Source organism: Puccinia triticina, chromosome 17A (assembly GCF_026914185.1).
Source record: "Puccinia triticina chromosome 17A, complete sequence".
NCBI lineage: Eukaryota > Fungi > Basidiomycota > Pucciniomycetes > Pucciniales > Pucciniaceae > Puccinia > Puccinia triticina.
This window is the reverse complement of record NC_070574.1, coordinates 2,701,226-2,726,767: the sequence shown is the minus strand read 5'-3', so window position 1 is coordinate 2,726,767 and position 25,542 is coordinate 2,701,226. Positions and strand designations below refer to the sequence as shown.

The 25,542-nt window shown below is 47.2% G+C and overlaps 2 protein-coding genes across 2 annotated transcripts; both read left to right on the top strand.

Moving 5' to 3' along the window:
- Nucleotides 1–5,439: 5,439 nt before the first annotated feature.
- PtA15_17A237 (uncharacterized protein) lies at nucleotides 5,440–6,538 on the top strand (the record flags this gene model as incomplete). The annotated part of the gene is made up of 3 exons (XM_053164332.1): nucleotides 5,440–5,729; nucleotides 5,821–5,857; nucleotides 5,960–6,538. The coding sequence occupies 3 exons, from the start codon at nucleotides 5,440–5,442 to the stop codon at nucleotides 6,536–6,538; spliced, it is 906 nt and encodes a 301-aa protein (XP_053028310.1).
- A 14,696-nt stretch (nucleotides 6,539–21,234) lies between these two features.
- On the top strand, nucleotides 21,235–22,251 carry PtA15_17A236 (uncharacterized protein; the record flags this gene model as incomplete). The annotated part of the gene is made up of 2 exons (XM_053164331.1): nucleotides 21,235–21,602; nucleotides 21,765–22,251. The coding sequence occupies 2 exons, from the start codon at nucleotides 21,235–21,237 to the stop codon at nucleotides 22,249–22,251; spliced, it is 855 nt and encodes a 284-aa protein (XP_053028309.1).
- Nucleotides 22,252–25,542: the final 3,291 nt, after the last annotated feature.

The window sequence follows — 25,542 nt, the reverse complement described above, 5'->3', positions numbered from 1 at the left end:
TACCTTCTGCTCATTCTTCATAGTTACTGATGTCCATGTAAGTGTGTACCTGTGTGTATAATAATATTATTATTTCTACAAATCTTCTGTCTCGAGTTCAACTGTAACTTCCGCGGTGCTTTGGCTCCCCAGTATAGAAACCTTGGTCGTCTTCTATCTTTTTTTCAATCCCCTCTTTCCTATTCCACCGCATCGTTACCTATTTCTCTATCTTGTTCTTGCTCTCGTTCTCACCCCTTTCCACTTTATCGATTTTCTTTCCTCTTTTCTCCACATAGTCCCCCGTCTGATACTATCATTCGTCAGACCTTGAATCCTCTAGGAATCGAAGCTCCAGCTTCCGTGTATAGCAGCGGGGGTCCTGGAAAGCCACTGTGATATATCTTGTAGCGGAAATCTCAACGCGTGTATATGGCTGTCAGACCGGCTCCATATAGCAAGGATGTGCCCGCACATCTTATCAAGATGTTTGGGTTGACTTCTGGCACCGGGACTTGCAAGACACATCGAAATCCATCCAACACCCATTCACAGACCAAATCCCCACCATATTTGAAAAAATTATACTCATTGGAGGACTTCCTTTCGACTAAATGACTTGATTTAGACGCGGTTTTTGAGACCTTGTGTGCAAATTATAATTGAGAACTGGGTGTTCGCGCTTTAGCAAGAGATTTAGGTTTTTGCCTTGCAAATGGAGGACTTTTTGTCGAAATGGCTTGATTTACAGGGGTCCGCTAAACCTTGTTTGCTGGTGAAAAATTGATCACAAACTTTCACCAGCCAGTAAAGTTTAGCCCGTCTCTCTAGATTAAGCCTTTGAGATCAAGTTTTCACCAGCAAGTAGGGTTTAGCGGACCCCTGTAAATCAAGCCTTTTAGGTGATGGGAAATCCTCCATTACAGACACAAACCAAACCAAGCTGCTGTTACTCTTCCAACCTGATTGAGTTAAAAATATCTTTCCTCAATTTTTGACTTTTAATTATAGTTTGCACACAAAGATTCAAGGCGCTAAGCCTAAACCCTGTTTGCTAATGAAAACTCAATCTTGATCAGCTTTCATCGGCCAGTAAGGTTTAGCCTTTCCCTCTAGATCAAGCATTTTAGCCAACAGCAAGTCATCCAATGGATGACTTCCCGTCACATCTGGGACCCTCGCAGTTGTGGATAAAGCCCCAATATGTAAGTCGGAAATCTAGCTTTTGGGGCTCCTGATCACTTCTGCCAGCCCTCAGATCTCAATGGGAAGCCACCTATAATTGTTTTTTTCACCATTTTTAATTGGTATATGCCAGATACATTTGCCTTCCAATGTCTGCTGGAGAGAAGAAGATGGTGTGTGGAATTGCCATCCCCTCCCTGCTCCTTAGAAGCTGGCACTGCAAAAAAAACTTGGTCAACTGCTTGCAGTTGACATGCAGGATACTCAAGCCAAGCTGCCATTGTAACTCCACCTGAATGCACAAGTGTCTTTGTTGGCACAGTCACTGTGCAAGGTGTACAGTGACTGTGCATTGAAGCTTGGGTTGAGTCAAACCTTGAGTAAGGCTGGTGTAACACCACAAGCTTCCTCAGAGTTACCGCATGTCAACTGTGAGCGCATGTCAACTGCTCACAGTTGACACAGTTTTTTTTGCAGTGTGGCGTCCAAATTCAATCCCCGTAGCAACAGTGAAAAAAATACAATACATGTATCTGTATCTGCCTGTATTTGTATCTGTTTTGCAACCAATACTATTTATTTGTATTGTATTCAAAGACCAATACTATACAAATGTATTCAAACTTCAAGATACTGTAATTTCATGTTTTTTGATAGTTTTTCTGTATACAGTCCAGAGTTGCCAAAAACAAGAAAATCAAGTTTCAATACTTTATTGATACAATACTATGGTATTTTATCTTCAGGAAGATACAATACATTTGCATTTACAATTTTGTATTTTTAAACAGATAGAATACACAAGTATCTGAAGATACTGTATTAGGGGGGTTCACAATACAATAAAAATAAAACTTTAGAGCCAATTTTAAGGCCTTTACAGACAATTTTTTAAAAAATGAAGAACACCCTCTGATTGCCAGGGGACACCTAATCCTGTACATCCTGCCATATTTTTAAAAAGTTGTTGATAAAGGCCTTAAAATTGACTCTAAAGTTTTATTTTTATCCTATTGTGAACCCCCCTATTGTATAGTATCTGTTTCACCGTTGCCCGTAGCAACAGGTCCTCCTCCCCCAAAGAAAGAAAAGAAAGTTTCTGTGAAGATCTGACAGATTGATTGCTATGACAAAAAGGTCCATCAGAGGTAACTCTTTTTCACCCTCTGCTGCCGGTAGAAGTGCATTCTCCAGAAGAGACGCTCATAAGGCTTGTGGAGATGTTCATAAGGCTCGTGGATAAAACTACGAAGGAAGAAGTTTGTATCAAGTAAATTTCCTCGGATTTTTTTTCGCGAAGGAAAGAATCAGGGAGGGAGAAGTCAAAATTAGGCAGCGATCACCGATGTCCTCCGGAGTCATGACTCCCTAACTTAACTCGACTACCTTTCTTTGGAGAGCTAGCGATCCTTCGGAGGGGCGCTTAGCCTTCGCGCCAGCGGCCCTCTGAATTGAGGCACTTCATCTAATTTAGCACGACTCCTAACCCTCGATCATGGAGACTGGATACTCTCATCAGGGAAGTTGCAAAAAAAAATGAGGTGCTGCTCCCCGGCGGCCGATATAGAATTACAACTCCAACGAAACATTCATAAAGATGTGCCACAGTCGTAAACATGTCAAGCCGTATTGTCTTCACAAAAAAAAGATACGAAGACTGTCGGAGAAGCTGAAGCAAGGCCGTGAAAACTTTCCATATTGAACTGTGCCACCTTCGATTTCCGCTAGCATTTTGGTTTAATTCTTAAAATTAGGGGTTTGAGTAATTTATGCATACTATTTTTGGCCATGTCGGCTCTCCGAAGCCATAGCGACATAGCAAGATGCGCAGTCATCGCCAGTGTTTCATCTTTTCAAGTATCAGCAGTCTGCTCTGTCGGAGATACTATAGCCGGCTTTGCTGAAGGATAATTGAAGACCCTAATTTCAAAACTGGCTCCTTGGGCACTTCTCAGCTGTATTTTATATGACCTCCGAAATCCGATTTGAGAACCTTCAACTTGACCATTCCATGACGAGTTGTACCGCCCGTACGTGGCCCCATATATATTGTGGATTGATCCAGGCGGGTGATGGGAAAAATATAAAAAAGTCTTTCAACCATCGACTTTGAGATCCTAGAAAATCACAGAATCCAGTCCGGATCATCCCCGATTAGTATCTTCTGCATGAGCTCAGGAACCAAGCCACAGAGCTGATTTAAGTTGCCTATAAACCAAGGCCTATCCATCACCTTTGTGCTACATAATTTACTTGCCCTCGCACAATACAGAACACAATAGAACATAAAATTTCATATCCACAGAGTCTCTAATCTATAGCAGACACACATCGCGTGCAGGGTAAGTTCTTTCGGACTATCTCCTATCGGCATATATTCCCTTCTATCTCTGGTCCTACCTTTTATTATTTGAAAATTCTCTCAGCTTCTCTCCTCTGGAGCCGGCAATTCATGCCCAGATTTTTCGTACTGACCGTATAGCAAACTTGATATCAACCGGCCTGGGGGCAAGTTGGGCTGCCGCTCGTACGTCAGTCAGTTACAGCTAGTGGGTGCCCGTTTTTTGGTACAATGCTATATTTACCCAAATTTTACTCGAGGGCGGGTCAAGTGTTTCGTCATCCTGCCGTCGTCCAATGGCATGGCTCGCGCCGCCGTAAAAATAACTGTTCGTGAAATCAACACGAGCCAACACGGGAACATTCCCCCGGTGGTCTTGAGGTACCTGCCGACTATATGTAATTGCGGTGCAATCACGTAGACACATTCTGGTTAAGTAGAATTAGATACCAAACCGGCTCCAGGTTGACTTGACAAACAGCCGAACACACCTTTCGATGATTGGAGGACTTCCCGTCGTCTAAATGGCATAAGAAGGAGTCGCTAAATTTCATTTGCTTCGCCTATCACCCGCAAGGAACTTTTCTCTACATATGGCCTGCTCCGTGCTATGAGCGCACCGAGTTGCCGCCGACGTCTTGCAATATCATCAAGGTCGACGGAAGGTCGACGGCAAGAAGCGCTATTTTGAATGGTTTCCAGTTCAAACCATCCCAAATAAAATTCTGCTATACAGTGACCCCGCCATGTAAGCATTCACAATGTAAGCATAATCACGATGTAAGCATAGCATAAATGTAGATTTCCCGCGACCATTCTCTTGGTTTTGCTGGGATTTTACCTCGATAAGAAGCATACCGCAATGTAAGCATAGGATTTTTGTCCACCATCCTTATGCTTACATGGCGGGGTCACTGTATAACTTTTAGACTGCTCACTTCTTTCGATTCAATTGGTCACCTTTGGTCACTCGTTCTGGGATCAAGCCGGAGTTGCGTGTACAATTTTGTTCAATGGTACCATGTCAGCTCACTTTTCTCTCGATGTCAATCGAGTTTGCTGAGTGCCGGACGGAGTGGCCGTGTGCCATGTGGCCCTCGGCCGTCAAATCGTTGATTGATGATTGTGAACGCCGGAATTCTCACCAATTTCTTTCATCTTTGACAAGCTCACCTTTGCCGGGTCGACTTGACGGGTCGGGGACCGGGGTGCAGTTTACCTTTGCCCAGCCCTCTATGTAAAGTTGTCCCGGCAGACGGGAGGAAATTGAAATCAAAAGATAAATATTTGTCAAGTCCCGTTCGATCTTCAGCTTCTGGCTGTGAAGATCGAGCTTGCGTATTGACAGAAGGCGTCCCACCATCTTCCTGTCTGTTCATGTCCACTCCCACTCGGCCACGTCATATCGCGAGCCTCTGTCCCGAACCTAGCCAAGTCCCTCCTGGGCGCACCCCAGGAGGGACTTCTGGCAGTTTGCCTCTCTTCGTACCCCCAATGTAAATATATAAACTGGTGGCGAAGGGCAAGGCTCGGTTTGCCAGAGATAAAAGTTTCCCCAGTGCTATTCGTCCCTCTTGGTTGAACTTCGTACGATTTCGATTACTGTTACTGCACGGCGCACGCTTACCGCTCAACACCAACCGATCGGTATCTGGGACCAACGAACCTATATATACCCGGATATCTAATCCTTTCACTTGATCTAGTCACAGTTCCTTGGCGTTCACCCAGAAACGGCTTGTTCTCAGTGTGGAGTTCAGTGGTTTATTACTACATTTGTAGTTACTCCTGTTTTAAGTTTATGACTGAGAGTTGATGAAACGAACATTTGCTTTTCCTAGATCAACTGCTCTGCTTGACTTCGGCAGCTTGGGCTCTTGGTTCCCTCTGATTCATCGGCGGAGTTCTCTCAATTCTTGATTTGGCCCGAACAGATGTCCGCGTCGAACCTGCCTCTCTCTCCCACCTCCTCTTCAAGCGGCGGTTTCCACCCCGATTTGACGAGCGCTTCTGGTTTGAATCGTAAAGCTATCCCTTCTGATACTTTAATTCCTCTGGCGGATCTGGAATCGTCTTCCTTTGGCCTGCCCCCCACTCCCAAAACTCCTGACTTTGGATTGGAGGCTCCTGCGGTTCCTTACGCAAATGGAACGTATACACGTCATGTCCACTCTCAACCTGGTTACACAAAGAATAATGCAAATACACGCAAGGAGCAAAATCGGTTGGTTTACGCTCACCTCGATAGACAATAGATTGGGCCGGGCGATCAAGTAGCTAACTTGTTACTCCGAATATAACCTCTTCTTCGTCAGGAACGCCCAACGTGCGTTTCGAGCAAGGAAAGAGAAGGTCAGCCAATAGTTATTATTTTCAATATCTCTACCTCTGAACACTGCCATTTAAATTTATGCTCCTGAGCTAAACGCGTCATCATTGCCTATTATTTTCCAGCACCTCCAAGATCTTCAAGATCGAATTGATGAAATGGTTGCAAAGCAGGAGCCTCTTCTAGAAGAGAATCGGTGCTTGAAGCAGCTCGTTCATCAATTGGAAGAGGAAAATCGTACCTTGAATACTTATAAGACAGTCTTCGAGTTGATGGCTTCCCATAATTTTCTTATTACTACGTCTCCACCTCAAGCTGAAATGCAATCGGAGTTGTCTCCGACCTTCCGCGCTAGCAATGGTTACCCACAATCCACTCCCCCATCGCAATTATCATCCCTCAGAAAGAATGTGACAAACAATAATAATCTGGACACTGGTTCGCACTCGATCGCCTCACAGTCCTCCGCACATTCTTGTCTATTTCAAACAACTCCCCCCGGTGCATCTCAACTACTTCCACCACATGACTACCCCGATATGGCTTCGATTCTACCTCCCCCAGCTATGCCGGGGTACAACTCAAATACCATAGAATCTGTCGAGATATGCCAATTTCCAAATAGCAACTACTTGGAGCCAAAACAACCTCAACCAGAAACTCTTACACTTTTGGGACTCCTTCAGTTCCCTGCGGCTCTTTGACCATCTGATTCGCCCTCGACCGGTCATTAACTCCAGAAGTGGAAAATCCAAAACAGTTTTTCAGCACCCGAATGCTCTATTTACTTGCCATCATCATTCCACGTACCTTCATTTTTTTAAACGAACTACATTAGGATGCAAGATGATCAGAATTCGTTGTCAAAAGCTAAAAAGGGTACACGTAGCATATGAATCATCTACTTCGTAACTTCGATTTGGACATTCTTCCCAGTCCCAAGTGTTTGTTCATAAAGTGATTATTTGAATGTTTCCCGCAAAATCAGTATAGATGTCACCATAACTTGAAAGCATGTTTTCTGAAGTGTTGAGATTGTCATAGTCAGATTAATTTGTTTCTCTTTTTCAAGAATATATCCCTTGCATCATGTTGTATTGGAACACCCCGATTCTTTTATTCCATTTTGGTCTACCCAAACCAGCTCTGCCAAATGAGAGTAAATGGCATATCTTCAGTCTCATAGAGATTTGGATTGATGTCAGTCTTGTCCAGGCCCAAAAGACGAGCTCCTTTCAACACTGGGTCGCTACGCTACGCTACGCTACGCTACGCTACGCTACGCTACGCTACGCTATTTCAGCGCTACGTGTTAGCGTAGCGGCAAATAGCGCCCATCTATTTTGCATAGCGTTAGCGCGCTGTTAGCGCCGCTACGCTGCGCTAATTTTCAGCGGCGCTAACAGCGCGCTAATTCTTTGTTAGCGTTAGCGCGCCGCTACAGTCGCTACGCTACGCTACGCTGCGCTACGCTGCGCTACAGCGCTTTTAGCGGAAAAAAAGCCCTTTTTTCCCGCTAAAGGCGCTGTAGCGCAGCGTAGCGCGCGCTCTTTTGCGCCCTGCATGTGTAGCGTTAGCGCAATTGCGCGCATCTGCGCTAACACTACGCTATCAGCTAAAATAGCTGCGCACCGCGTGCGCGTAGCGTTAGCGCATATGCGTGCAATTGCGCTAACGCTACGCTAAAAAATAGCGCATTTGCGCTGCGCTACGCTACGCTAACCGCTATGGTTAGCGTAGCGACCCAGTGTTGCTCCATTTGAGCTTCTTAATTTGATGAGCTACTAAGAAGATCAGGGGGATTCAAAGTTGGCCATGTATGACTTGCATGCACTTTTGCAAGTTGGTGTTCAAGGCTTTTATTGAACATCAATTTTCAAAAAAACATTCAAGCAGGCTTAGGGGATGTAGTAAAGTGTGGCTTGCATTCACTTTTGCAACTTGGCGTCCAAGAACAAACTTGAACACCGACTTGCAAAAGTGCATGCAAGTTGCATCTGGCCAACTTTGAAACCCCCTATCATATAGTAGGCAAAAGAAGCCACTCAGGTCATTTGGGAAAAGCGAAGATGATTCACTAAGAACAAATATACTTGCATATGTTTCTCTTGACACGTTGAGTCAAATTTTCATCACAGTGTTGAGTTTAAAACTTGTACATTTATGGTGTTCAAAGTTGGTTTGCATAATTTTATGCATGCATAAATCATAAAATCACAAAATCTTTTTTTGCAGGGGATATGACTGTCTGATTATGTAATACAAAATTTCCTCACCAAATATTTTTATGATTTTATGATTTATGCATGCATAAAATTATGCAAACCAACTTTGAACACCATAATTGAGTTATGTTTAAATTCTATGTATGCGGCTTTGCATATGGTTTGGTGAATCATAAGCATGATGATTGATCTCAATTCCGCCGGACTCTGGTAATCATGACTCTATTGACCAACAACTCTGTTCTTCCCCCTTCCATTCTTATTTCCGTTCCTCATTGCTTTTACCTTCAACATCACCACTCACACCACTTACAAACCTCATTGATTCCTACGCTACTCAAAGAATTTCTTCATTGTACCAAATTGATTCAATCAAAGACTCAATCTAACAATCGTTGACTCCCCAAGCATCAGGAAAGCTAGATTTAGTCTCTGGGCAGGTAGTCATTTCATACTCTATCTGCGCAAACCTTTATCATTACTGTTATTGCCATTGTTCCTACAATTGTTCTATTTAGGCTGTTTCGTTGTGGTATTGCTTGTGCTTGCGCAGCGTTGTCGTTATTCTTTGTGTCAAGATTTTCTTTTTGTTTTGGTTCATCCTTTGAGGTATTCATTTACATCATCATTTTTAAATCATATACAAAAAAGCTAATCATATTATCTTTTTCATTATTCAAGTGTATTACCTTTCATTGAGTTCTTAATCATTTAACTGTTTCAATAAGGCATTACTTCTACCATTTTTACACAAAGTGCCTCGTGACTAAGTTCAAACCAGTGCCTTGCGGCTCACACTTATATTCATTATGGTCTCCCGTCTGTTTCAGTACAATTCTTTGATTTATCTTGAGTTGCAACTCTTTTGCAATTAGAAGTGTGGCAGCTTGTTGACGTTGATTTATACGTGTTGGGAATAGTCTGACCTGACTGATACTGATGGGCGCATACCCTCATTCTGCCCTATCCTGGCACTACGGTAGTCACAGGTAGTGTTAGTCCAGACTCACCTACCATCACTACCTGATTAGTGAGAGAATTAGGAGAACTAGAATTTTTCTATTTCATTAGACAGCAGTTCAAGGTGTAGCAACAGTCCTAACATAAGAAAGAAAGTAGATTGAGTTAGGATGAAGGATTTACCTAGAAGCATACTAAAGGGCCACTTTCTAGGTTTGGGTTAGGGAGAGGGGATATTGCTGTTCTACAAAGCTGCCGCTGATCTATTGGGGTTGTGTATCAACATCAGTCTTTGGCCCTTTTATTCCCTTGTGGGTGTTGGAATATATGCTTCAAGCTCCATTTGAGGGGCCAAGCTATATGATCTAATATCCAAAAATCACCAGTAAGACCAACTGTGTGTTTAGCTCACACCGCCAGCAAACAGCTGACGTAACCCGGATTTCTTCGTGCTGACAAAATCCAAACTCAAATTCAAACTTGCGCCCTGGGTGTGTCGTCACCTGTTGTGGATTTTGTCACCTGCCATTCTCAGTGGCAGGTGCAAGACAAAAGCACGACTCCCTCGATGGCCGGTGCTAACCGGTCATCGAGGGGACACACACACCTCCCTTGATGGCCCGTCTGGACCGGCCATCAAGAGGAACACACAACATTATCTTGTTGGCCGGTCAGTACCGGCCAGCGAGAGTAAGGCACTGTTTGCACTCTTGATGGCCGCTACTGACCGGTGTGGTGGACAGATCTGTACACGCGTGGGAATCAGGCTTTTCGCGGCGCATGGCGCGCGCCAGGGACATCAAGGTTCAAGCCAGCAAGCCCTCAAGGCTTCCTCAAGGTTCAATGGCGCGGCGTGGCGCGCTTCCTCAAGGCGTTTCAGGTCTTCTTTTTTATTTCTTTTCTTTTTGTTTCTTTTTCACGCTTCTGTTTTCCTGTCAGTTTCCTTTCATTATGTTTTGTTAAATTTCTTTTTTTTCATTTGGCGCGCGTTGGTTAGGTTTTGTATGAGGAGGGTTGGTTTGTTTTGTTTCTGTTTGTTTGGTTTTGTTTCTGTCTTGTGTCTCGTGTTGTTGTTGCGCGCGTGTGCGCGCTAGGTTGTGATGAGCTGTCTGTTAGATGTCACAAGCTCCAAAGTTTGAGTTCAGTTCGAACTCCGGCTTTGGAGCGGCATGGACCTACTCTGAACAAAAAGAAAAATTCAGTTCTCCATCGAAATTCAAAGTTAGAAGTCTTGGCGCTTTCCGCCCGTATCATCCGTTTTTCACACGTCTTCTAAGTTCATTACCCCGCAAAACGCCGATCTCTTCCACCTTACCGGTTTAGATCACATCCCTCATCCCGCCGGCAGTATCCCCGGCTCCCTCTCAAACTCAAAACACCGCCGACGCGCATCTCCAGCCGTCAGAAAAATCAACCCCCCCCAACGCTACACGACTCGTCGCGCTCTTTTACGGCCAATCGTAACCGGAGGGCATACACATCTCAGATTCATATTTTCTTTTCCCCTCCCCGAACTGCTGCCGGCCTAGCACCGGCCAGAGTTCCTCATTTGGTCCCCCGAGCCGGGATCGAACCAGCGACCTCAAGATTTACAGTCTCGCCGATTTGGACGGATTCGAGACGCTTGGCGGTCTTTGTTTTCATTTAGAGTTTCTTTTCTTTTTTTTAGGGTTCAGCGGCGAGGGCAAGGAGACTAGAAGTAAGTCCCTCCAATTGTGCACCTCCCGGGTTCTATCTGCTACGAGTCGCAACATTACAAGCCACATCTGTGAGCCTCGAATCTAGTTCGTTTCGTTTCGTCAGGACATCGTTTTAGAGGCGCTAGCGATGGCCGATGCAACTGCGGGATCGTCGGTCTCAAGGATGGTTAAGATTAAGCCTCAAGACAAGACCTTGGGCTTTGACGGCTCTAATGTGGAGCGATTTCTTTCCGAGTTTCAATTCGCGGCGAAGCTGGACGGTGCGTCAGAGGCCGACATGGCGCAGCAATTACGGTTTTTCATTCGGAGCGCTGAGGTGAAGGACGTTGTGGAGACGTTAGACGGGTTTGATCCGCCTAACTGGGCGGCGTTGAAAGCGGCGATGTTGGCTCATTGGGGCAAGATTGATATCGCCCGGTTTACAACGCAAGATCTCGAGAACCTAGTTCAGGGGTGGAAGGAGAAAGGTGGTGTGGCTTCTGTTGTCGATTTTCAAGAATTTCGGAAGACCTGGCAGCCTATTCAGTCTTATCTGCTGAGGAAGGACCATATTGACTCAGTCGAGGAGATCAAACGCCTTTATTATCAGTCCTTCTCAGCTGGACTTCAGGAACGAATCCGCAATCAATTAATCAAGGATAAAACGATGATTACGACCTTGGATAATCGTTTTAAGCTTCCATCGTTCGAGATCTTGAAGACGGCAGTTGAGGAAGTAATGAAGACTCAGACTGCGCTTACGTTCGAAGGGTCTCGCGCGTTGGTTCCAGTCACTTCTGGCTCGTTTAAGGAAGCAAATGAAGTCATGCAGAAGATCGAGCTCGATCGTCGCCCAAGAGAAGCGCCCAGTCAAGCTAGGGCTCCGGCTACGGTGGACGAGATCGAGCGTATGCTGCAGTCGTTCGAACAGCGGATGGAGCAGAAGTTTACGACGCAGGCGAGGCCGTCAACGCCGCGAGGGCCGATGGTTTGTTATTATTGTCATCGAGAGGGCCACGGTCTTGGTCGTTGCGCTGAACTGCAGAAGGACAAGGAAGAAAAATTGGTGGAGCAAAGGGGGGGCAGTTTCTTTCTCCCCAATGGTGCACTTATTCCTGTCGATTCCTCGCGACCGATCCGGCATGTGGTAGCCTCGTACAACCCAAAGGCAGCGACGGCTAGCGTTCCAGACCAGGAGTTTCGGGCGGCGTGCGGTTCTCTGGACCCTTGGCAACCACCCTCAATTTCCTCGCAGTCGTTTTCTGGGACATATCAGGCGGACCCCGCGAAGAAGAAGCACGAGCCCCCTAAGCCTTTTAAGGCTCCTATGGTTCCCCCTGCGGCGGCGCGGCGACCTATGCGCAAGGCCTCAACACCGAAATCCGGATCGGATACGGATGGAATGGATGCGGAATCTGAGCTGTTTGAGCGGGTGCCTGCGGCTCCCTCTCCTGAAGATACGCCGAAGGACAGCCCAGCCGCTCCTGCGACGTCCAAGACAATCCCGCCGACTCCCAAGGTGCGCTTTGAGCGTGGCATCTCCAAGGACCACCCCAATGCGGCGGACGTGATACTTAAGAAAATGTTCGACGTCTCGGTGCCGAACGTCACGGTTTCGGAGCTCTTGGCGGTGGCTCCTTCGGTTGCGGAAGGAATGAAGAAGTGGGTCTCTCGGCGGCGCGTCGAAGTCGGTGCCGAGGAGATGAAGGTGGCGTCCGGGACCTTGGCGGAGGATTCAGAAGGAGAAGGGCGGATTGATGGGATGAGGCTTTACTCTTGCCCATTGGGTTACATGCCGTGCTTGGTCGGCGATGAGGAGAGTAACGCCCTTCCGCTAGTCGACTCTGGTTCCCAGTTGAACCTAATCTCTGATTCCATGGCTAATAAGTTTAATATCAGTCCGCGCGTGAATTTTAGCTCCGCGGTGTATGGGATTGGAAACCAGGCGTGTGAACTTGTAGGAGTTGCGGAGGATGTTCCAATTCGAGTTGGGAAGACCATCGTTGGCTCGTGTCACTTCTGGATCACGCGCATGGACGGGCCGCTCATCTTCGGTCGGCCTTTTCTCATGGACTTCAATGCTTCTCTCAATTTCGACAATCAAGTCGGCAAGAGGATTCTTCTACCAGATTCGACTGGCCGCAAGATTGAGGTCTCTTTATGTTCAGTTGATTCCGGGCGTTGGGAGCGAGACTTTCCCGGCCACGGACGTAAAGCGGTCCTTTCCCATAAAGGAAAGGCTTGTGAAGACCCGCTGGAGGGCCGTCATTTTTTGTAGACACGGTTGATCCGGGAGGCGGCAGATCTAATTTAGGGTTCCGAAATCTCGCCGCTGGATCAACTGCACATTCAGGAACTCAAGGCCGCTATTTTTCTTTATCTTCTCATTCTCACCAGAAAAAACAGTCAGAAAACATCAAAAAACAGTCAGAAAACCCTCAAAGCATAAAAAAAAATCATTTCTTCCGGCTCCTCAGTTCCTTCGACGGTTTCCTCTCAGTTTTCTCCTTTGTCTTTCAAGTTATCTCAAGATTCGGATGCGGTTCAGGGCCCAGAGGCCTCCTTTGCGATGGATGATTCGGAAATAGTGGCCGGAAAGGAGGAAAAAGGTTTGGCGCGAGGATTGGGAGAACTAGAAGTAAGTTCCTCCCAGTTATGCACCTCCAAGGGCTCTACCGCACCGTCAAAAACATTACATGCCACATATGTGAGCCCCACCGTCGAATTTTCTCGCCTTTTCTTCTCAGCGGATCGTTCAGCCTGCCAGTCGAGCCTCCGCAATGAGGAGAAACTAGCGCCGGACTCAATTCATACTCGTCTCCGCGACGAGAATAAACTAGCCGCTATTTCATGCCTCCGGAATGAGGGAAAACTATCACCGGATTCAGTTCTTTCACGGCTCCGTAATGAGAATAAACTAGATACGTCTTCTGACGTCCTCCGCAACGAGATAAAACTAGTTCAGCTCCGCGATGAGCCTAAACTCCCGAGCCTCCGCGACGAGGTAAAACTAATTCAGCTCCGCGATGAGGTGAAACTAGCGGTATATCGGATGGCGGCAGAAGGAGGGTATGTGTATTTTGGGACGACGGAGGGATTGGGAGAACCAAAAGTAAGTTCCTCCCAATTGTGCACCTCCGGGCAAGATGCCGCATCATTGTCGAAAACCCTACCTCGGGCCACACTCGTGAGCAAAGCGCCGGCGTTTCTTTCTACTCTTGCAGAGAAGGCAGCTTTTGAAGATCCCGTGGAGCACCGGACGTGGCGACTGCTGGAATGTGGACTTGGTTTGCGTGCTCAAACAGCGCTCGCGGAATCATGGCGCGGTGGAGCTCTTCTGTCCTTCGCGGCAAAATACAAGCCGGTCGCAAGGAAGATCAAGCCGGTGAACCAGCCCATGCCTCAGAATCTCAACCCCCCTCTTCGTCGTCCGTCTCTCTCTCGTGACCCGTACTGCGGCCTCTCCAGATCATTAGCGGGGCCCTTCGCGCCACAAGGACGGGTGACTGAAGACCGGCTTTCCGTGGTAAACTTCGGTCCTGAGGGGTGGCTGTGGCCAGACGAGTTGAATCTCATCAAAAACGTGTTGGCTGAACGCAACCTGTCTATAGCATTTACGGAGAGCGAGCGCGGATTGTTGAAGGAGTCGTATGGGATGCCTTATATCATACCGGTCGTGGAACACGAGCCGTGGCAAAAAAAGAAGATTCCTATTCCCTCGGCTAAGCTAGAGGAGTTCATCCGAGTGGTTCGCGAGCGTGTCGCCACGGGACTCTACGAACAGTCAACGTCGAGTTACACTTCTCCGGTCTTCTGTGTTCTCAAGAGCAACGGCAAAATTCGGGTCGTCCACGATCTGCAGCCTTTGAATAAGGTTACGATTAAGGACGCGGGTGTTCCGCCCGCTACGGAGGAATTTGTTGAGTCCTTCGCTGGCCGCGCATGCTACGGCTTGGGCGATATTATGGGCGGCTACGACGAGCGCGCTCTAGACCCCATCTCTCGCCCACTTACGACTTTCGACACTCCTCTCGGGCGTTTTCAACTCACACGGCTACCTCAAGGAGCGACTAACTCCGTCGCCGTGTACCAGGCCCAAATGGTATGGATACTGCAGGACGAAATCCCGGATCACGCGGGGATTTTCATCGACGACGGCGGCATCAAAGGGCCCGTCTCTGATTACGACAACGAACTCCTCCCTTGGCACACAGGAATCCGCCGGTTTATTTGGGAGTACGCTACAATACTCGAGCGGGTTCTCTTCCGCATTGAAGAATCCGGGTTAACGGTGTCAGCTTCGAAGTTGGCCGCGTGTGTTCCGGCACTAGAGATAGTCGGACACGCGGTATGCAAGGAGGGTCGCAAGATGTCGGCGAGCAAGGTGAATAAGATCGTCTCGTGGCCAACGCCGGTGAACCCTACGGAGGTGCGCGGGTTTTTGGGAGTCGTGGTTTATGTGAGGATCTTTATACCTAAGTTGTCCGAGGTTTGCCTCCCTTTGCGGCGTTTGACGCGTAAGGACGCGGTTTGGGACTGGACGAAAGAATGCGAGGAAGCCTTCGAGAAGTTGAAAGTTATCGTCGGCAAGGACATAGTTTTGGTGAAGATTATGTACGGCTCCGGAGCGGGTCAGCTGAAGTTAGCGGTGGATTCTAGTTTCCACGCGGCCGGTGCGGTTCTTACGCAACAAGACGCAAACGGGCTTGATCGGCCTGCTCTTTACAAGTCTCTTCTGTTCTCAGACGTGGAATCTCGTTATTCTCAGCCCAAACTCGAGCTGTGCGGCGTAGCGCGGATTCTCAAGAAGATGCAGACTGTACTCTGGGGCCAGCACTTCGAGCTTCAGGTCGACGCACATTCTCTGATTGAGATGATCAACGCACCCAGTCTTCCCAATGCGCCCATGACGCGTTGGGTTGCTTTTATTCAGTTGTTTTCCTTCGAAATCGTACACCGGCCGGGAAAGTCTTTTACCATGCCCGACGGCCTCTCAAGACGACCTCGAGGTGACGACGAGTCGGACCCCCCTTCAGATTTCGACGAAGAGGCACCTCACATCATAGCACGACACTCCTACGCGGTGGCCGCTGAGGAAGCTTATACAGGCTATCAGGAAGGCTATTGGCGCTGCATGGAGCTGTTTCTAGCTACGCTGCTCAAGCCGGACGGGATGGACGCGAAGGATTTTCGAGCGTTGAAGCGCCGGTCGGCGGATTTTTTCTTGCAAGCCGGAAGACTGATGAAGAGGGGAAGTCCTCTACCTCGCATTGTAGTGACCATCCCGGCGAAGCAGCAGGAGATACTGACTAAGCTTCATGAGGATCTGGGCCATAGGGGCTCCACGGAGACGTACCGACGGGTCGCAGAGCGCTTTTGGTGGCCGTCGTTGAAGGAGGCGGTTGTCAGGTGGTGTCGCAGCTGCGAGGCGTGTCAGAAAAAGGACCTCAGGCGCCCGCAGGAGCTGCGCTATCCTACGGGGGAGACGACAGTTTTCGGGCGAGTATCCATGGACGCCGTTCACCTAAAAGCTGGCGGCGCTAAGTACTTGATTGTTGCGCGCGACGATTTCTCCGGTTGGGTCGAAGCCAAGATTCTCAATAATTTGACGTCGGAGGCCGTGGCAGCGTTTTTGCAGGAACATTGGACCATGCGCTATGGCCTCGCGCAAGCTTATTCCACCGACGGCGGCTCTGAATTTGGTGGCGCGTTGGCGGCCATGCTCCGAGCTCTACCCGGTCAACATCGCGTGTCTACGCCTTACTACCCTGAAGGTCAGGGCATGGTGGAGCGAGGCCATGGTCCTCTCAAGGCGGCCCTAGTGAAGCTGGCGGGCGAAAGCGGCAAGAATTGTCGCAAATTCCTGCCGTTGGTTTTGTTTGCCGACCGCATTTCAACAAAACGGACCACGGGCTATTCCCCTTTCGAGCTTGTCTTCGGCCAGCGGGCCGTTCTTCCTTTGGATCTGGAGATTGAATCCTACCTCGGGGTCGACTGGGATTCCGTACGAGACACTGCCGACCTGTTAGTTGCGCGCTCTCGGCAATTAGAGCGCAGTGAGGAGACGCGCGAACTCGCGTACAAGAAGATGATGGACGCGAGGGGAGAATCGGTACGGTATTGGGAGGAGAAGAACGCGTCACGGATCCGGGAGCCGCTCAAATCGGGTGATCAGGTTTTAGCGTACAACCGGTCACTGGAAGTGCAGTGGGGTCAGTTGTTTGCGCATCGTTGGAACGGCCCGTATCGCGTCGTGGAGCAGGTACAAGGGGGCTCTTATGTCTTGGCGGAACTGGACGGCACGGAGCTCAAGCGCCGCTTCGCCGCGGATCAAGTGAAAAGGTTCTTTTCCCGGGAGGACATTGCTGACCACAAGTAAGTTCCTCTCCAAGTGTGCACCTCCCGGGTAGTTACTACCGCGTATCGTCAAAACCCTACTCTATGCCACGCTCGTGAGCCCCGCGGAGGCCCCCGGTTTGTTTTCCTTTCTTTCTCTAGGACTTGGATTTTCTTTAGGCACGGGCATTGGACGAGCAGTCTAGGGACAGACTGCAAGTCGTGGGTGGATGTGGTGGACAGATCTGTACACGCGTGGGAATCAGGCTTTTCGCGGCGCATGGCGCGCGCCAGGGACATCAAGGTTCAAGCCAGCAAGCCCTCAAGGCTTCCTCAAGGTTCAATGGCGCGGCGTGGCGCGCTTCCTCAAGGCGTTTCAGGTCTTCTTTTTTATTTCTTTTCTTTTTGTTTCTTTTTCACGCTTCTGTTTTCCTGTCAGTTTCCTTTCATTATGTTTTGTTAAATTTCTTTTTTTTCATTTGGCGCGCGTTGGTTAGGTTTTGTATGAGGAGGGTTGGTTTGTTTTGTTTCTGTTTGTTTGGTTTTGTTTCTGTCTTGTGTCTCGTGTTGTTGTTGCGCGCGTGTGCGCGCTAGGTTGTGATGAGCTGTCTGTTAGATGTCACAAGCTCCAAAGTTTGAGTTCAGTTCGAACTCCGGCTTTGGAGCGGCATGGACCTACTCTGAACAAAAAGAAAAATTCAGTTCTCCATCGAAATTCAAAGTTAGAAGTCTTGGCGCTTTCCGCCCGTATCATCCGTTTTTCACACGTCTTCTAAGTTCATTACCCCGCAAAACGCCGATCTCTTCCACCTTACCGGTTTAGATCACATCCCTCATCCCGCCGGCAGTATCCCCGGCTCCCTCTCAAACTCAAAACACCGCCGACGCGCATCTCCAGCCGTCAGAAAAATCAACCCCCCCCAACGCTACACGACTCGTCGCGCTCTTTTACGGCCAATCGTAACCGGAGGGCATACACATCTCAGATTCATATTTTCTTTTCCCCTCCCCGAACTGCTGCCGGCCTAGCACCGGCCAGAGTTCCTCACCGGCCATCAAAGGGTGACACATATACCCCTTGGTGGCCTGTCAGTACACCGGCCATCAAGACGAAAACACTAAACTCTTGAAGGCCCGTACTGGCCGGTCATTGAGAGCAAAACTCTCTTGGTGATGACACATCACCCTCAATGGCTTGTCAGTACCGGCCATTGAGAGGAACATAATACACTCTCGATGGCCTGGACTGATTGGCCATCAAGAGGAAATACACACCCCACTCAATGGCCCATCAGTACCGGCCATCAAGAGGAATATACTACACTCTTGATGGCCTGCGCTGACTGGCCATCAAGAGTGAAGCGCTTTGCTCTCAATGACCAGTTGGGTCACTGTGCAAGATGTGCATGTCCTCTCGATGGCCGATCAGTCCAGGCCATCAAGAGTGTATTATGTTCCTCTCGATGGCCGGTACTGACGGGCCATGAAGGGTGATGTGTATACACATTGAGAAAAGAGTTTTGCTCTTGATGGCCGGCCAGTACGGGCCATCAAGAGTTTAGTGTTTTTGTCTTGATGGCCGGTGTACTGACAGGCCACCAAGGGGTATATGTGTCACCCTTCGATGGCCGGTCAGTAGCGGCCATCGAGAGTGCAAATAGTGCCTTACTCTTGCTGGCCGGTACTGACCGGCCAACAAGATAATGTTGTGTGTTCCTCTTGATGGCCGGTCCAGACAGGCCATCAAGGGAGGTGTGTGTGTCCCCTCAATGACCGGTTAGCACCGGCCATTGAGGGAGTCGTGCTTTTGTCTTGAATGGCAGGTGACAAAATCCACAACAGGTGACAACACACCCGGGGCGCGGGTTTGAATTGGAATCTGGATTACGTCAGCGCGACGAAACCCGGATTATGTCACCTGTTTGCTGGCAGTGTCAGTGGTATAAGAGCAGCTCTCATGAATGTAGAAGGTCGTGGGTTCAAATCCCACAACACACAATTCTTTTCACCTGAGTAATTTCAACAGTGGGTTTAGGTAAGGTTCTCTTACTTGGGCTGAGGTTGGTCTTCTTTTGCTGCCTTGGCTTAGGGTTTACGATTGGTCCGGGCTTCCGACAATATCTGCTTTAACAGAATCATCGTTATTGCCTCCGCTTCTTTTTCCTAGCTTATGGAACTCAGCCGCTTACCTCTTGCGTTGCCTATTTGGCTCGCGGTAGCTGCTGCTCAAGTTCTTCTTTTGGGATGTTTGCCTGTTTGGAGGGGAAGAGCTATCAGCTTCTTCCTTGTCAGTTATCAGGGCCGGAACTCTATTACTCACCAGAGGTGGTAGACAAGATCCGTTCCAGTAACAATGATTGGCAAGGTTTGCTTGCTTTGTTGATCTTGCTGCTGTCGTGGTTGGTACCTGCATTCATCAAGAAGATGCGCTCAGTTTTCCCAACCCCGCAAGCAGCTTGGACTGCGGAGAAGGGTTCGCTTGGCTTACCTTCTTCCGCAGCTGTTGTGGTTCGCGGTACCCTCCTTGCCTTCGAACTTAGCACAAGTCCCTCGCCTGCCAGGGGGCAGGGGCGCAAAGCGCCTCGCACAAAGTGCGATCTCCCGTCAGGGAGGGACTTGCGTGCAATCCACAAATCCTGGCGTGAGAGCCCCGCGTGCAGTTGGTGTTTTTTGCAGGTGGCCAACTTTGTGCCCCCAAATCCCCCACTTCCCAGAGGGCATGTTGCCCGCCTCTTGAACCGGTGAAAGACCTGCATCTCCTCTTCAAATTGGTGGTAAGCATGCCACCATTGCCCTCCTCCCATGAGCTGGAGATTGGCTCAAAGGAGCTCACTTTCCAAGAATCCTTTGAGATGACTAATAGAGTTGTACAGTTCTTGTACAACAAATCTCACTCTCTACACGGCCACTTTGTTGGGTAAAATGTCACACGCATGTCATGTACGGAATCTTGTCTAGAACCTTCCGAGCCAATTTCTACTCAGCTGGCCAACTCAGAACCACCATCCGGACAACTCAGAACCAGCACAGCAACTCAAGAGCACCTACACCAACGCCAAACAAGCAGTATCAGCACCAGCTTCAATCGACACAACTCCAGGAGCATTGTTCAGGGGGAGGAGGATAGTTCTCACTATCTCTCACTTCATCATTGCTTTCTCAAATAGTCTGTCAGATCTTAACACTCAACAAACTGGGTAAAACTCAAATCAACAATTGTTTCTTTCTCATGAATTATCTTATTAATTGTCTTGTTTTCATTAGTTTACTACTACTGGTTTTTAAGTGTTTGCAATAAATAAGATCTCATCAAACTGCACACTTTTCCTCCATGATTGGAAATTTCAACCGGGAGGATCAGGCATTATATCAGCAGCTACAAGGCCCAAATTGCATCAGAAGAAGCACACTCCCAAGCACTTCTTAAGTCCAGAAGGGCGACCTCAACGGGCCAATGGTTGATGTTCAAAAATGAAAAGAGTGAAAAAAAGCCTGATACAGGCTGATATTCCTGGGGCTCTCAGGCCAGATACAGGTTTTTGCAGGTAAGCCTCTCTGTGAGACAGAGACCCTGCGGGGCTGCCCCTTTGGGGCTCTCACAGTGAGGCTTTGTTAAGCTCGCCTCGCCTTAGGCGAGTGGGCCCGTTCCCCTTGGCCTGTATTCTTACAATTAGCTTCTGCTGGTGGGTGTTATCTCCGTTGACACCAGAGTAACCACCCGGGCGCTCATATCGTCAGTAAAGGCGGTACGCATAGATTACCAGCCCCAGCGTTTACACATAGCGCCCCTTAAATGAAAATTGCCAGTGCACCCAGCCAATGCTGCATGTGTGTTGTGCCGGAGTTGATGGCACTGCTTCATGGACGCTTGGCTATGAAGACGGAAGGTTCCGTGTTCATGCCGAGGTTGTCAAGGCTCCGTGATATCCTGGGTTTGGCCTACCGAAAGGTAGCTTTGAGAAATGCGCTAACATGCCAACTCCGGTACCGCATTGGGAATCCAAATCACAGCAGTCGGCTATGTCTATGTATTCTATGCACCGGCACTGTGTTGGCAGAGCTCCACTGTTTAGAATTTTAGTTAAAGAGGAAAAGTGGCGCGATGGATTGCACATCGACCACTGGAGCTCTCGCCAAACTGTTTCTTACTTGAGCCCTCACAAACCCGTTTCTGAGCTCATCGCGAATTGAATTGGAGTGATGTTCAAGATTCTTCCGATACCAGCCACCGCTTTGGAGCCGCTCAACGAGATGTTAGTCGCTATACGCTATGGTCTCTATCCTACGCTTCTCGCGATGTGGGTCAACCCCAGTCTATGGGGAATTCATCGACGGGAAGTCCGAGCCCGGATATCAAGAACTTTTTTCTTTCACGTATGGAGACGTGTGGCCGAAGACACTGATCAACGTCACCGGGATCGGAAGTTAAAACTAATTAGTCGACGAGCCTTTGGTGTGGTACTAGACGTTGGGGCTGGACTTGGTCATGCCCTTCGCTATCTTGATCCTAGACTTGTAACTTTATACATTGCCTGTGAGCCAAATAAGGCCATGCACCCTGCTATTCGGTAAGTCCGTTACTTACTTTCAACTTCACAAAGTATGACTCAGGTAACGGTCGTAAGATGTGTATCGGCTCGGAGTTTTCGACTAACAGACCCAACTTTTCTACTTATATCGATGGACGCCCATGACATACGATCATGATACTGGACCCGGTCCGAACCCAGAGTTGAAGCAAAAAAAGCTGGCTTTAGAGTGCAACAATGTGTGATCTTTCCTAATCCGGCCAACGAGCTCCATCATCTCATTGCCGCTAAACATCCGAATCTCTTGCCGGGATCCGTCGACACGATTATATCGGTTCTGTCATTTTGTTCGATACTCCATCCTGAGCAAGAGCGTCTCGATTACTCCAAGTGGAGATCAGATCACCAAGCAATTTCGCAGGTGATTGGGACATTACTGAAACCCAAAACAGGCAAGGTTTTATTCCACGAACTCGTTCCTAATGAGTCCTCACCTCAAATCCGCGCGTGGCAAAGGTTTTGGTCGCCCATCAGATCTATCTACTTTGGCGGTTGTCGACTGGATGTCCCTTGCTTTCAAATCTTGAGGGGTTTGGGTGGCTGGTCCCAGGCAGAAACTTGGAATAGTTCCAACGAGGATCCAAACACCCTTTTCCCCCACCAAACCGGTGAATTAATTAAAGAATAAAGCCTCCTCAGATTATATCTAATGCCCTTCAGACTCTTATGTATCATTCACACCTTTTACCATGGACATACTTACTTTTATTTGATAAAATCACATAATTTTTTCAGATCAGGTTGTCCTAATGCCATTTCCTTACAAGCATGTTTTCCTTCAAATTGCTTACGTGATGTTTAATTTTGTTACACTTCAGAATGGAAACCCATTTTATGAGACTAGAAAATGATATTTTATGTTTTGATTGATTGGTGATAGATAGACAATTCAATCTGCTTCAGCTTACCAATTAAAATTTAAACCTGCGTGGTAATTGGAGATCATTCCCAATCCAATAGTTGGCAAAATTTGAATTTATAATGTCTGTAATCTTGAAACAAATAAACAAACTTGTCTTGCAATCCAGTAAGTCTATGTATCAACTTCAGCTGAATGCTATGTGTTGTCATTATACTTGATGTAGTACATACTCATGTTGAGTATGAGATTGCCCTATTTGTTGGTGTGATATACAAAGCATAAAATGAAGAAGAAGCTACAATGGGGAGGGGGTTCAAAATTGAACTTTAAATACTTTTGGACACATTTGACACATTTTGATGTGTTTGTGAAGATTTTTTTTCTTTCAAAAATTGATAAGTGTTGAAAATTCAACTCTTAGCTATAGACTGACAGTGATTTCAAAAAGAATGAGCTTGTGGTGTTTGAGGCTCAAGATGAAGGGCAGTGAGTATTGATAGCTCACCAGATGCAGCTCAAGGGTGTGCAAAGAGAAAGTTGAGAGAGAGCCAATGAGGTATGATTACTTGATGTACACTAGTAATTATAGGCTATCAACAAGTGTTCAGAATGTGCTTGAGACAAAAATGAATAAAAAAACAATCATCAAGTCTACATGAAGATAAATGACTAACATAGCTCTAACAATCAGGGCTCAACAAATATATAAAGCTGTGATATAGGCTATAGCCTTACTACATATTAACCTTACTGATGATGCTTGAGAATAGTTCTAAACTAGACAAATTTATTCTTAGATAACAGGGTTTTTTGGAGGGATACGTAAGAGAGAATGCTCACATGCGGGTATGGTGCCACCCCAAGCCCCACCTCCTCCCATCTTATAGTGAACCCCCCCCTCCCACCTCCTTCCATCTTATAGTGAACCCCCCCCCCCCCCCCATACCTGGACTCACTCCTGGGCAGATTCCAGTCCTGCAGCCACAACTTCACATTATGTTGAACTCATAATGGCTTTTCAGTTTTTTGACAACAATCTGGACCTCTCAAAGTTTTGGTGTGTTAATCAAGAGAATTCTCATTGGTAGCATGTGCTGCAGTTGTGACATGATTGTGGAACATTAAGTTCAGCCTTTTGTAATGTTGAATCACTTAGGCAGTCATTATGACTCATTGAGCTGATTTCAAGTTGTTGTCATGGTGATTCCGTGCTGCAATACCCAGAACATTAAACTTATCACAGACTGTAGAAGATTAAACTTTTAACAGATTTCAGAAGATTACAGATTGCATCTAATGGTTAGGGACTTGTGAATGTGAGCACACAATCAAGATGTTTGACCTGGTTGTGTCTGAGCCCCAGTTGCTGATCATTGCTCAGCATTAGGAAGCCTCAATAAAGACCCAGGTCATTTTTTTGAATAAACCTGGCATGAGATGGATGGTGATATGAGCAGTTATCATAATGTGTATGGAGGGGGAATTACACTGACAGTAAAGTCATTGCTCTTTCAAACCAGGAAGAAGCAGTGCATGAGGAAAGTGTTTTGATGCCAACCCATTTCTAATAACTTCATGGTATGAAGAATATGCAACATTAAATCATTCCTGAAATGTTCAAAGTGTTTGTGTCTGTAACCAAAAAGGTATAAAGTTAGAAGACATTTTCCTACTAATTCCGCCGTGCACCCCTTGTATCTCACGTTCTGATGACACACTATTGATAAAACTTTCAGGGAGTTTGTTTTATGCATAATTATGTGTGCTACCAAATTTTTATGCATGCTCTGCATGGGAAAGGAAGTTATGAATATGCCAGGTAACAAGTACCTTAGTAGGAGATATGACCAAAAGCTGCCACCCTCTCAAAATTAAGTTCTGTTTGTGGGGTCAATTGGGGTCTGATGGATATATTGAGGGTCCAAAACATTCAGCTTTTTGCACAAGGGTCTACATAATTACTTAGTTTAGGTTGTGGGTCCGCCTCTATCATTGTGATGATGTAGTTGCTAAGCACTGTGATTACTGTACCCCCCGTGCACCCTGTCGGTTGTGTGTTCAATCCTTGGGCTGATCAATCTCCAATCAGCTCCCCACACTCCACTCTAATGCTCATGAGAGCCCCACCTGCTCCGGGACCCGAGGCAGGCTTCCACATCCACTGCGCCAACCAAGCCGGCCTGAAATTTTGGAAATACAGGGATGGTTGTAAATATCTGGCAGACACTTTGCATACCATCCAGGGAATGCCTTCTATGGTAATGTCCAGAACCAAGCATGCATAGTTCTGTCTGATGGACACTTCCTGCAGTGCAAGAGCTGGATGGCTGGCAGCTGCAGGCATATGCAGATTTATGTTCAATCAAAATCCACACCAACCTGTGTTTTATGTTGAATATTGTTGAAAATTGGCTCAGCCTCAAGGAGTCAAGGATACATGCTGTGAAATTCAGGCCAGTGGAGGATTTTACCTCAGCTAAAATTGTGGCTAAAATCTAATGGAGGACTTCCTTATGCCTAAATTGCTTGATTCAGAGTGAGGCACTATGCCTTATCCTTATTGGCTGGTGAAAAATCCATCTTAATCAATTTTGACAAGCCAGCAGTGAAATACTACATTTTTAAAAGCATTTCAAAAAGAAAACAAGTGTTTTTTACAAGAACATCTTGATCCTGTAAGGCCAATGGTGTGACATTGGAGGTAAGCCTCACCTTTGGAGAAGATTAGTCAAGCTTGCAGTGCACCTTGCATCCTCCGTCAACAATCAACACCAACAACACCCCCATCACCTCACAAAACCCCTTGTAGAAATGCAATGGATGTTTTGCCACCACCAACCACAATCATATCTGAGATCAGGTTTGGATCTGCAACTATCAGGGCAATAATCTGTTGGTCAACAACTCAAAACACTAAAATCTAAGTTTATTAAAACCACAGATTTGCCAAAAAAAAATTCAGGAGTTTCCCCTGTACATAAGCATTTTCCCAAACAAATAAAAGGGTTTCCCCTACATACAAGCTAAAAAAACTCCAAACAAAAGTAACAATTTAAC